The following is a 13,781-nucleotide window of genomic DNA, read 5'->3' on the forward strand; positions in this document are numbered from 1 at the left end:
GTAGATATACACCCACACACGCCTACACGCCTAAACATCCACTGCCTGCTCTTTGGTCCTAAATATCGTGCTAATACTGCATCAAAGATGGAAATTGATTTCTTCAAAGTGTAGTTTCAACTAACTTTCCTTCCTTTTACTGTTCTTTAAATAGCAACTCATCTGACAACGCTAAATATACTCCCTCTGTTTCCCTCTTTCACACACATGCCAGCTACACTGCATCTCCTAGCAGCTCTCACGCAACGAGGCTACTCTTTCTTACCTATGCAAACCACTGCAGGCACGCATGCAGCCTAGTCACAGACAAACATACCAACCCACACATACACACATAAGCAAACACAGGAAGCAGAGAGGCATGGCTAAACCCCATGTGACACTGGACACAGGCCCATACCTTTGGAAAACATCCAACATGACATTACATCACACCCATGAAAATTAGCATACCAGTGCAAGCAGGCAAATAAACACATGCAGACATGTGTATGAACTTAAATATACACAACTATTTGAAAAATTCTTTGTGGAGCTGCGTCAGACTGATTGATTCATAAAACAGTTAATGTCCATCCTTCCACAGAGGCATAAAAAATCCAGCTCCGGTCTTCAACATCTTCTCTTTGTGATGAACAAAACATTGTAGATTCGCATGGTGGCAAAAATAAAAATAATAGTTAAAAGCTGCAAGAAAAACTTGAATTCCAAAAGTTGTATCTCAGGTAATAAAATCTCAGATCCTCTGCTGAATATGTTGTAATCACAGATTACTCCAGTTGGAGCTGTCAGTAATGAGAACTGTAATAACAAGGCAAAGCTGGTCAACTTTGTCAATGTGTGGACCAGCCTGGGCCATGGGATGACCAGGCTCTTTGGAGTTTAAGTGCAAGTCTTTTATACACACACGCACCACATGGCCCCTCCCCTCCTTCCGTCTCCCATAACAACAAACGCTCCATAATCAAAATAGAGTCCATCTGTGCTCTGACACACCCCTCTGCCCCCTGCTCCATCCCCTGTACTCCACTGGGGGAAGAGGGAAAAAGTGATCCTCCGAAAACTTGAATGTGCCCTCACTCTCCCTTTTTAACCGCAACAGCCAGAAAGAGGCAGAAAGGGAGAAAGAAAGGGGGAGAAAAAGAGAGAGAGGGAGAGGAAGAGGGAGAGGGTAACTCCACCCTCATCTGTCTCTGTCTCTCATTCCATTATTTCCCGGTTGTTGTGCAACAGGGGGAACGGATTCCTGAGAAGAGAGTCACGGCTCTGTTGTAAAACTTACTGGCAAGAGTGACCCTCTGTGTTTTTCTTTTACTGTTTCCCTCGCTCGCTCGCTCACTCACTCTCTCCGTTCGTCTCCACTTGTTATCAAAACCATGTGTATGAGTGTGTGAGAGTCTGCAGTGAGGTCTTGGAGGGACACAAGGGCCACAGGGGAGCACAGGAGAGAAGGCTATGATGTCCAGCGGTGGAAGATATATGCAGATCTTTTACTTAAGTAAATGGACCAATACAGCAATGTAAAAAAACTCTATTACAAGTATAAGTCCTGCATGGAAACTACTTAAGTACCTATGTATGTACATATAAGCAGTAACATGTAGTTAAAGTATTGCAGTAAAGTAGTGGTTTGGTCCCCCTGACTGATATATGTGACATCATTAGATTATCAATACTGAAGCATCAATAAACAGCATGTTACAGTTGCAGCTGCTGGAGGTGGAGCTAGTTTCAACTACTTTATATACAGTGAGCTAGTTCCCCACCCAGGGGTCAGGCCCCTTTAAAGGGTCACCAGATAAATGTGAAGAGTCTTGAGATGATTAATGGGAGAGGAAAGAAGGAAACACAAATATGTTTTCGAGCTGTTTTTGAGCTCCTTCTCTAATCTTTTATTTTTGTTGAAATATTGGATAATTTGAACATTAATAGAAATGAAACCATGTGAGAGGTTTAGAGGAAAAGAAACACTGTTTGGTGGAGCTGTTAACAACTCAGACATCTGAAATGTGACCCCAACTTCACACTGCTTTTTGTAAGAGGTCAAAAGCTTGTTATATTATCTATTGTGTCAAATCTTCATCTGAAAAGTAGCTAAAGCTGTCAAATAAATGTAATGTAAAGCACAGTATTTCCCTCTAAAATGTACTTGAGTGGAAGTATAACGTAGCAGAAAATGAAAATATACTGGAGTACAGTGTTTGAGTAAATATGTTGGTTACTTTCTGCCACTGATGATGTCTGTGTGTGGGTGACAGTGAAAGCTCATTGGATGTAGTAACATATGTCATTTTGAGACATCCACATCAATTTGCATCATTCTCCTCAGCGCCAAACTATTTCTGTCAACATCTCAAATGTAGCAGATATGTGAGAAGGTATGTTAGTGGCCAAAGCTGATGACACACATGATGTGGAGGGGAGGAGGATGTCGAGGAGAGTTCGAGAGGCCGGTGGGAGATGAAAGCAAAAAGGGAAGGAAAGAGAGAAGTAGAGAGGAGAGAGCACACATCTGGAAACAATCAAATGAGTGCAGCCTAACATGCACATGCTTCAGCTATGAAAGAACAACATGTCCTTGAACCCCGCACATTTGAGTGTGCGCATAAACCTGTCTATATAACCTGCATATGAGGAAACACCCTCATGCATCTTTAAACCCTAAAATCCCCTATCTCATCGTTGAGATATATCGCTTCCGGAAGAAGACCAACTCTTCATTAACTCCTCCCATCCACTGTAATGTAAATCCACTGTGGGTGGAAATGACTCAGTAACCACATTGTTATGTAATAAGATGATGCCAACAATTGTTAGAACATTTATCATGTTTGCATCTAATTTTCTCCTCCTCATGTATCCGCATTTGTATAAACACTGTTTTTTTATAAACCATTTTTAGAACTGATTTGCTAAAGTGAGAGGTTTGACTTTTACACCGCTGTCAAAATGCTACTAAAGTAATGCAAAGTATTCAAAACATTGTGAAAACATATTGAATCAAGGTTTCCACTGTGATGTAAAATTCTTGTCATAACTTTCCACAATCATGGTGGAGTCTTCCCAGAACATAAAAACGTCAGTCCTTGGTTTAGATTTTTTTTTAATGGAAAACACACCGTCTAGCTTTCACTTTTGAGACTATTGCTCGGGAAAAAAATGGAAAACACATTTACGTTTATTCCTGTAAAAGGAGTCCTTATTTTTTAAATTATAATATTTCCTGATATTTATCTAGCTCCCAGGAAAGGAAAAAAAAAATCCTGACTATTTCCATCTGTCCAAAGGCCTCATCGACTTTAAGCAAAGTGCCTGTCGGATGGTGTAACATCAACCGTTTGTGATGGCAGAATTTGGGGCGATGTGCCAACAACTTTTGAATCTTTCCACATCAACCGACCAGGTGTGCACAAGTGTGAAATTAAAGCAGTGTTTGAACTTCAAAGCTCTCTTTTTCATTCTTCACTATTTACATCACTTTTCTTGTGTAAACATACTGGGACCTTTATCTCATCATCTCAACCTCATTTCAGCACAATATTTAAAAAAATTGACTGACCAGCTGAGAGATGAATGATTTATGATATGATCATTCAATTATCATGTCCATGTGGAATAAGATGGAAGTGTTAAAACATTTGCTTCTAATTGGTCCTTTTCACAGCAGATATGTAGACAGTAAGGAAAGTATTGGTGTAATTAATAACAAGCCTTTGTAAATGTCCTTAGGTACACTGCTGCTTTTGTTATGACTAGTTAAAACGTCTCATATATTCCGAAATATTTTAAAAGGTTGTTAGTAATGTATAAATGTTTTTGTAGTAAGCCAATAAAGGCTCAATAAAAGATAAAAGAAAGCTTACAAAAAAAGAAACTGAGACCAGAATTTGTCAAGTTATCTTATTTATTATCTCTTACAAGACAACATTTTCCCTGAGAAGAACAGCAGTATTGTTTTGGATGGATCAGATGACAGAAAAAAAACTGCATCCAGAGTACAAAGGTCATGACTCTGAACCTGCCATTATTATGCCACGTGCCTCTGGAATTAATTATGTTCTCACAAGATGTGTCTAAGCATTATATAATCAACATTCTCTGTCCTCATTTAAGTGCTTAAGTCTTCATCATGGATTGTACCGCTTCACTTATTTAGAGTTTCTGTGACTTTATTTTCTCACTGGAAGCTCTTGAGAAAGTCCTGGTAAGTTTGTCTGTGAGCAGATGTGGCAGGGACAAAATGGCCACCAGGATGCGTCAGGACCTGAGGGTCTTGGAAGGAGGGGAGGAGCTCCCTGCTCATGTTATCAGGGATGACACGATCCTCCAGTCCAAACACATGCAGGGAGGGGATCTGGATGGGACCGTCGTAGAATTTTTGGTGTTCCCTACACGCGCTACGAAAACCAGCAACAAGGATGGCAAAGCGGAAGCAGAACTCTGGCTCCAGTTTTTGCTCTTGCAGAGAGCACAGCATTGCCACAAAAGCTGCTCCCTGACTGAAGCCAAGGATGCCGTCGAACGGACCTTGATCCTTCACAGCTTCTCTCACAGCCGCCACACTCTCGTCGAGCCCCAGGCTTTCCTCACACTGCTGCTGAGCACTGAAACTCCGAGCCTGGGTGTCAGAAAACCACCAACCCCTGTGGTCCTCATCACCTCCGGGTCCAGGTCCAGGACCATTCCCCTTGTCTGGAGCTTGTAAAAGGACAGAAGAAGAATGCCGCTATCATGCTGTCTTAAATGATTAAACTTTCAAAAGGAGGCACCACAGATGAGTGGACCAACATTTCTTTCATCTCCTTACATTTATTATGTTGCAGTTTAGTATTTTTATTTTTGTTTGTTTGCATACAAGCAGAAAATTAATTTGTGAAGAAAATATATCTTTTTATAGCTGTTACCAAAAATTACTGTCTGACACTGTTACTCACTCTTGATCTGTTTAAGTTAATGTATAACTACCATAGAAATAAATGTAATTGTACTATATTATATTACATTAGGTCACCAATTAATTATTGTTTTCATCACAGATTAATATGTCAATTATTTTCTTGATTAATTGATTAGTTGTGTGGTCTGTAAAATATGAAAAAATATGAAAAAAGTCGAGTTTCCCAAAACCCAAGGTGATGTGTCTTCTTTTGTCTAGACCAACAGTCCACTACCCAACGATGGTCAGTTTACTGTCATGAAAGACTAAAGAAACCAGAAAATATTTGATATTTGAGGAGTAAGAGAATTTGGAGTCGTTTTCTTAAAAATCAGTCAAAACTACGAATTGATTACCAAAAAAAAAAAAATTAAGAGTTGGTAACCAATTAATTAAGTGACTCACTGTTGCAGCTCTATGACATATTATACAAATACAAAGATAAAACCAACTGTCTAAATCTGTTTAAGCAATCATGGCTGCATTACAGTAAATCATTATTACTTCCACTACACAACACTTGTGACAGATATGTAGTGGGGGGATGATATTTTACAATAAAATGCACCCCTAACCCTAACCTTTTACTGAAACAGTAAATTTCATAAATATAAATAAAAAACACAAAACAAAAGACACATAAGTACATTATATTAAACCTGAATGAAGAAAAATGATCAAATATACATAAAATGCTGCCTATATAACTTTAAAAGAATAATATATATATATATATATATATATAGGCACACTTTGGAAAACATATACACTGATATAGATATATATGTGAAAGGCCAATATATAGTTGATAATATCGGCTGACCAATGTATCAGCTGGGCTCTAGTCTTGAACATATAGCACTATACTTATAACTGCCAAATCTGGACTAGATTACCGAGGAGACACAAAGACACTCAGTGGTTTTTGATTTGGACCTGGTCAGATGTGTTCTGGATGGTGAAATATAAGTGAAAAGCGTATTTGGTGTTGTTATATAATAAAATAAAGGTTTCACAACTCTTAAATTTTGTTTAAACAGTGCTGAGGTTTTTGCTTTGATGACTAACAGTTTTTCACAAGTGTAAATGGTGCAAAACTGGAGAATCAGCTCCTAAATATTATTATTTATGTTTCCCTCAACTCTGAATCAGAATTTGGCTTCAATTTTGCCAGAGTTTACTCGTTTGTTTATTAATCTATTTATTTTCATTTCTTAATTTTACATTTTCACGTTATGACCATACAGCTACTTGGGGTCTGAGTGAACGCAGCTTTGTGACCACCTCTAAACTTTAAATAACACAAACTAGCTACTAGCGACTGTCCCCTTCATGTGTTTTGGTTGTATACGGGTATAGAGGATGACCCACCTTCACTATTAACATGTTGTACACTGAGTGGTGCGCTCATGTAAATAAGCTCCACTTGTTTCTTGAGCAGCTTTCGCAGAGCTCCCGTCTTCTCCCGGAACGAGCTGCTGTTCTGACGGTAACCATGGATGCACAGGACCCGAAGAGGTGCCATGGAGACGATGTTAGCTTAGCATTAGCCAGTCAGAGAAGTTTAGTTTATTTAGTCAGAAGTCGTAGAGTGGTTATGTTTAAAATGACCACGTCACTGTGACTAGTCTGTTATAATACACTGTGGTGTATTTGAACAACGACAAAGTGTCACTTAGTTGTTCAAATACAGATAATTTAGAAAAATGAGGAAGTAACAACTCGTGAAGTCAGCTGGCCTTATACTTTTCCCACCCGCATTCCGCGAAGACCCGTCCTCCTCTCGCTCTCATTGGCTACTACTCGTTGCCTTCGTTGGTTAGGTTTAGGAATGAGGAATGGGATTCGTCAGAGTTAGGATAAGAATATCCGGGCCAGAGCCAATCAGAGCAGAGTAGGAGCGAGTCTTCCCAGAGTATCCGCAATAATGTCTCTGGTATCCGCATAAAGGAAAACCACATTTATTCTTTTCAAAGTAAAATCGTTGTTGATGAACATGACTGTAAAGATTTTTTTTCTAAATGTACCAACGTAAATGCAGAATAAGTTTATTATGATTATGTAGTAAATTTAAAAAATGAAAGTTAACATATTTAATGGAGGTTAATTAAATTAAATGTAAAAATGAAATGCTTTGTGATTTTTTAAATTGTATTTGATGTCTTTATTTTGAAGAAAATCTGACTCGGGACGTAGCTTCAGTGAGCTTGACCAAAGATTTATACAGTTTAAACAATCTATGGCTACACCTGAAAATGTATCATGGATGTATTATATCCCTAGGAAAACATAATTTCATATATTTTCACTGAATGCAAAAGTTCCGTATTTAATGCATAAAGTGTGGCCTATATTTTAGCTGGTGTATCATTAGATTTTTTAAATGATAAATTATCAAACAGTAGACATCTACAATTTGTTTTGTTCAGCCTGTTGAGGGTCTGATTCCATGATTCAAATGTTTTATTTGTCATGTAAGTCAACACAAACAAATGCAGGATGGCATATTATTGCTGTGCAAAGACACTAGTTTGTAAAATATGTATTCTAATAACTGCTGGTCTTGCTACCTCTCAGCCTGGGATTTTAACATGTGCTGCTGTTGTCTTTAGACTGTTGTTTGTAGACCTTATTTATTGTCTTGGTGTCTTAATAAAATCTGACGGTTTGGGTATTTTTAAAAAGTGTTTTTAGCATGTCTTAACCACTTGTTTACGTTGTTTACTTGCCCATAGGTTTGCCTTTACAATGACATGTGTACAGACATTCAGGGACCTCTCAGCAGGATATAGACACAATGAGGCCACAGCCACAGGTCTTGGCTTCATGCAGTCCAAATTTGGAGTCAAAAGACCAAAAGATGAATTTTTCAGAATTATTTTTCCACAGGTATGTCCATGCGTTTTCCTTAGGTCCTTTTTGGAGACTCCAAATGGACACTTGGTTACCAAAGCTGTATAACCACAATCAAACACCTATAACTTCACATCCCCTTTGCCTACAATCAAAATCTTGGTCTCTAATGAAAGCTGACGCCATATTATTATTATTATTAATATTATTATTATTACATATAACCATATTTTTTTGTTTGGCCATATCTATCTATCTATCTATCTATCTATCTATCTATCTATCTATCTGTTTATTTTGGTATAAGTCATATGTCAAGTCGAAGAAGAACCAACCGTGTACCAAAATGCCGAGTGCGTAATGATATATGGTTCAACTCTTTTACGCACAGGGCGCACGCCGGTTACGCTTGGAGTTTGTTTATGGACAGCTTGTGTGTGGTGTCGTCAGAAGCAGAAGAGGCTCACGGTCGTAAACATCTAGTCACGTGTACTCTGAGATGGACGCGCAGGTCAGGAAATGACGTAAACGGACCGTATTTGGTTTGTTATTTGTGTTATTACATTACGTGTTGGACTAAATACATGGACATATTGCGGAAAATATTTCGGTTTTATGGAAACGGATTTCATATTTCACAAGAATGGATATTTGGCGAGCTGTACAGAAAGTGCTGAGTCATAAGATGGTCGTTGTGGATAAAGGGAAGACTTTGAAGGTATGTAGGCATTATAGCTTTTCTTACTTAGCTCAGGGGCTAGCCGAACTAATCGCTAATACTATTACGACTGTGAGCAACCATATAAGTCGTGAGTGGTCTTGAATGAATCAGGACAATCTAAGCTTTCCAACGATGTACGGCATGAATATATATGTTTAAGGGTTGGTGTTTAAAACATCCAGAAAAACTTGTGGCTACCTCCTAACATCCGTCCCGTCCCGTCGACGGAACAGCGTGCGTTAAGTGGTTTTAATTCTGGTCAGTGGTGGAGTGTCATTAGTCCTACAGGGCTGACAAAAAGTGGGGCTTTACAAAAATTAACAAATGTAGTTGATAAGAATCCAAAAAAAGGGAGTACGTATGTAATATATGCATTAAACTATGTGAATATTGGTCAAACAGGTATTTAGGTGAGTGATACAATTTTTCAGTGTATAAAGATGTTAAAATATACATGTGTTACAATTGTAAGGCAAACTATACGTGCACTCTGGGTACAGATATGTAAATGTGCCAGGTGGTGCAAAGAGACGACAATATACCAGACAAGGTTCAGGATGCAGAGTTCACAACCCTGAAGGCCTGAAGAAACAACCTTTCATTTAGTCTCTTGTGTTGGACTTGTTTGTCTGATTGTAGAAGCTGGAAGAGTCTATTGCTTCATATAGTTCAAATTCAGCACCTGGACTCTGAATCACCAACATTTATGATTTATCTGTTTCACCTATTTATCATTTTGAGTTTGTAATGATGAAGGTTACACACAGATACACATACTATATGTCTATTTCTATCACACTTTATGTATAGGAGAGTGGTACATTAGACAGTGCAGAGATATTTTATCGGAGAACATCGTCAGTAGTTTTGACACCCCCTTGCATCAAACTTTTTTTTTTGTACATCACTGCCTGCCTGCCCTGCTTTCCTTCAGACATTCTGATAAACAGCCTGCTAAACATATGGCTCAAACTGATGATGCTGAAAAACCAGCTACATGTCACACTGCAATCTTGTGTTAACTTCATGAGGCTTGACGTTGAAGAATTTTATAGACACAAGATGACTGGAGAGTGTTCTCATAGGGAAAAAGTAAAATTTTGCATCCATGAAAAGTAATTTGCATCCTATCTTATGAAACTCAGATTTGATAAAAGAGATTTCTACACACTTAAATCTATGCAATATTTTATTGAGCTCAACATAAAACAAAAATACTGCATAGATCTAACAAAACTACTTTTTGTCGTGTTTGGACTCACTGATGCTTTCAGCACTTTACAAAGATGAAGCCAGGTGGAGCGGGGATCAACCTGCATTATGAGATTCAGATTTGTTAAAAAATTTGCCATAGTGTGACTGAAAGCTAAGATGCAGCAAAATGAACTTCTGGGCATTTATATATGTAATAATTTGTGCTGTGTTTATGACATTGTTAAGAGAAAAAACTCTGAAAAAACTTCTTTGGTCTAATTCTGCTTTGGATATTCTTTGTGTCTACTACTTCTAAATGATTAATTTATTAGTTTACTGACAGAAAATGTCCAATATCACATATAAAATATCAAATGTTGCAGTGTTACACTTTCATAAAATGCTAGATTGGGCACTGTGATAAAAATTGTGATGGGATAAACCTTTTTTATCCATATGGACAAAACAACCTAATTGAAAAAATAAGTTAAAGCTGGTCAAAATTATTGTTAGCAGCAGCCAGCCTGCAAACAGGAATGCTGCCTAGCAGAGCAGAGAAAGAAACGGTCTACAGCCCTCAGTGCATGGCAGAAAAAAAAATTTCAACAGAAAAGTGCAAATCAGTGAACTTTGTGATAGTTTAGCTGAAGCACAATAAGGCTCTTGGAACAAGCATTTCGTAGCCTTGAGCTAAACTAAACTCTAGGCTACAGAAAACCCAGACTTGCTGGAGCAACCTTGTTTTTATTACTTATTAACCCAAGACCTACAGTAAGCTCCAGGTTAGGATTGACAGTTTGTTATAGGAGCCAAACTGTTATTTCACTCTAGTGAAACTAACCGTGTTATTCAAGAAAATAGGAAAATCACAGAATTCTTCTATCCTTACATCTGCGGGTGCTCTCACCTGGATACAGTGTGTGGTGGAGTTCCTGGGGCAGCTCACACTTATCAAACAAAGATGGACTCACTGCTTGCTGGTGGAAGGCTGACCTCTAAAGACACAGATGAGAATATCTGTTGCTGTGACATCTCAGAAAATCTAGGTGATGGAAAGCAGCTACTGTAAAAATCATGAAAGCTTTTGGGCGCTTAAATCTTTCAGCTCTCTGCAACAACAACACACACACATGCAAGGAGAAAGAACTTTATTTTCAACACTGATAAAAGTGAAATGCTAATTCTAGGCCACAGGAAACTCACTTATCAGACTCTCTTTCAACTTCAGTTGTAGCACAGATCTCCCAAAGGACCCTGTCAGAAAGACAGGCATTATCTTTGATCTAGATTCTCTTTGACAAATACAGTGTGAAGGCAATATCCAAAAGGCCATATTCTCACTTAGGAGTGATATGCAGGGGTTGGCATTTAGCCAGTCCTCCTGAGGGTTTTTGGGGATGGCCCAAAACAGTGACAGGCGTAAAAGCTTAGTGCTCAAAAAGGGGAAATGGAAGACAGAAAAAAAGTTAAAAGAAAAACAAATAGTTAACCTGGGTTTGACCTGCCTGGCAGTGCTTTTTCCTATAATCCCTGGAGATAAAATGTACACTGTGTTGTTTTGTTAATTGTTGTATCCTTTTCTGTATAACTCATCTTTAACATACAGTATCTTTTCACTGATACAACATAGTTTATGTGGCTACAGGGTGTACCTGCAAAGATGTTTACTTAGATAACCTGTGCATATTTGTGTATTATGGAGGAGCTCTGGGTCAGGGTTTACCCAGCTGGTACAGTAGTTGAGCAGGGAGGACACCAACTGTTTCATAAGTGTGGCCTCGAGGCACACGCTTCTGATTCAGAGAGTCTGTTTTCACTGCCTCTGTCTCCCTTCAGGGTCTCTGTCAACAAGGTTGTTTTCTTTGATGATTTTGTTCCAGCTTTTGGAGTAGCCTCATATACAGGCTCTTGTCAATTAGGTTTAGTAAAGGTCTTTTGTTTCTGAGAAAGCGCACGTGCTGATTTGCCATGACGCACATGCTAATTAGGGGGAAGCTGCTGTTGATGTTCTCCTGCACTGGTGAGGAGCCATGTGGCAATCCATCGGGGAGACAGAGAGAGGGAAAGAGAGTGCAAGAGACCTTTGACGGTGTAGGCAAACTGATCTCCTTTTTCATTTTTTATTTATTTTTAATTCCTTCCAGAATGGGCTGCTGCAACACATTACTCCCTGGCTGTCCCAGCGCTACACTTAAGACATTTCCTGTTATTCAAAATTCAGCATCCCAAGTATTTGATGTGGATCATACCACACAAAAAACAATATCATGACTTGTGGCACCATATCATAATATATCATAATATATAACAAATAACTAGCAACATATCAAAAGGAACCTTTTACACAATAGGCAAACCAATAACATGATGTTAATTATCTTAATTGTAGCATATAATATTCAACCCTTTGTCACAATGAACATAATATCATAATGAGCATGATTAGTCTATAAATATAACATGAGGCCGTAATGTGCACCAAAAGACTGCAGAACATTAACTGTGAAATGAAACCAGAAGTCAACCTGTGGCATGAATATTGAATGCTGAACTCTGGATATTACAAGTATTATTATTATTTTCAAAGCAGTTTAAATAAGAATAATTGGCTTTTTAATGTTTAATTTGCAACTATTGAAAAGTATGTTTCTTAGTTTTAGGCAGAAAAAAGATCAGATGTTAACTAAATTGTCCACGTGCATAATTCTATCTAAATCTATAAATATAATACAAGGCATAATATTTATTCAGATGCATAACATGGACTTTTTAAAGATTGATTTGTTCTGTTCAGTGACAGAACTTTTAAATAAATTAAAATGAACATTATGCCATGGTGGATGTTTGGATTACTACAAATCCTAAGAAGCAAAATTTGTAAAATCATATCTGTTACTCATATTTGTTCAGTCTTGACACTCAAACAATATAATACATTAAACTATATAACTATAATTTTAGTGACTAAAGCCTTTATAATGGATTATGCTAAATCAGCTGAAAGTCAACTTTAATGATAACGGGTTTGAACACAGTACAGCACACACTGATTTCAATTCCAGTGACAACAATGTGACAATAATTTTTCACAGAAACATAGAAGTAAGATTGTGTATGGGATTAATATTGCTAGATTAATATTAGATAAAATTAATGGTAAAACAGTGTAGCACTATGGCTGTGGGGGGGAATGAGGTCTCCCTTCACATTGTACTGCAGTGCACAAGGGGGCAGTGGTGCACTATAGGTTTAAGAAGCAGCAGACCTCACACTTGCTTGGTAGCATAATACTAACAGCAAACTGAACCTACCTGTGTGTATTACTATATAAGAGTCCACATCAAGTACTTTGATGGAATAATGATCAAGAGTGGAGTCATGCATAATACTGTAATTACTCTAATTAGAAATTAAACTATTCAAATTAAGAACAGCAGATCCAACCAGCAGATTGAGAATTACACTATTTGTGGAAAGAGAATCCTGTAATCATTCTCACTTTAAAGCCGGCAGCTGAACAGTGATGGTGCAGCATGATCTGACGCATGCACAAGCACATGCAGGTTAAGCTTCACAGCCAGAGCCAAGAACCAAAACAGAGGGAGCAGTCATGTTCAGAGAGCATCCTGCAGATTGTGTCCTCCGGTGGAAGATGTGTGCCGCTGTCCTCTGCAGTGACATTATTAGAAACCCCTGTCATTCTGCCGTGCTATCTGTGAAGTCTGTGAGCATATAAAGGAGGACAGAGAAGAGTATGACGAATGCCCTGTCCGCTCTGGATCCTCACTGGAGCTGCCGATGTAGGCCATACACACCGCAGATGCCCTCGAAGAAAAGCAGCTAGACGATCCATGCTTATTCAAAGTGTTTATCTTCAAGTTTTATGTTCTACTCAGGAAGGACCACTATGGTTCTTAATATAGTAAGCGTATTGTGTGATAGAAGGCTATTTAGTTGTATTGCAGACTTGACAGCTGACAGGTGAAGCTGCAGAAGTTGGAGACATGTCATTTCTTGTAACTGGAAATGTCACTTTGACTCTGTGTGTCACACCATTATCATTCTTTTATTAAATAA

General features: G+C 38.2%; 1 protein-coding gene across 1 annotated transcript; it reads right to left on the bottom strand.

Moving 5' to 3' along the window:
• Positions 1-3,932: 3,932 nt before the first annotated feature.
• On the bottom strand, positions 3,933-6,714 carry ovca2 (OVCA2 serine hydrolase domain containing). The gene is made up of 2 exons (XM_053331737.1): positions 6,308-6,714; positions 3,933-4,698 (listed from the first exon to the last, which is right to left on the bottom strand). The coding sequence occupies exons 1-2, from the start codon at positions 6,459-6,461 to the stop codon at positions 4,178-4,180; spliced, it is 675 nt and encodes a 224-aa protein (XP_053187712.1). The 5' UTR covers positions 6,462-6,714; the 3' UTR covers positions 3,933-4,177.
• Between the last annotated feature and the right edge of the window lie 7,067 nt (positions 6,715-13,781).

This window comes from Scomber japonicus, chromosome 13 (genome assembly GCF_027409825.1).
Source record: "Scomber japonicus isolate fScoJap1 chromosome 13, fScoJap1.pri, whole genome shotgun sequence".
NCBI classification, from domain to species: Eukaryota; Metazoa; Chordata; class Actinopteri; order Scombriformes; family Scombridae; genus Scomber; species Scomber japonicus.

Excerpts from the sequence above, each read along its gene's own strand:
- ovca2 (XM_053331737.1), bottom strand. The coding sequence starts at position 6,461 with ATGGCACCTCTTCGGGTCCTGTGCATCCATGGTTACCGTCAGAACAGC. Across the intron at positions 4,699-6,307 it reads ACAACATGTTAATAGTGAAG|CTCCAGACAAGGGGAATGGT; the intron begins GTGGGTCATCCT and ends TCCTTTTACAAG.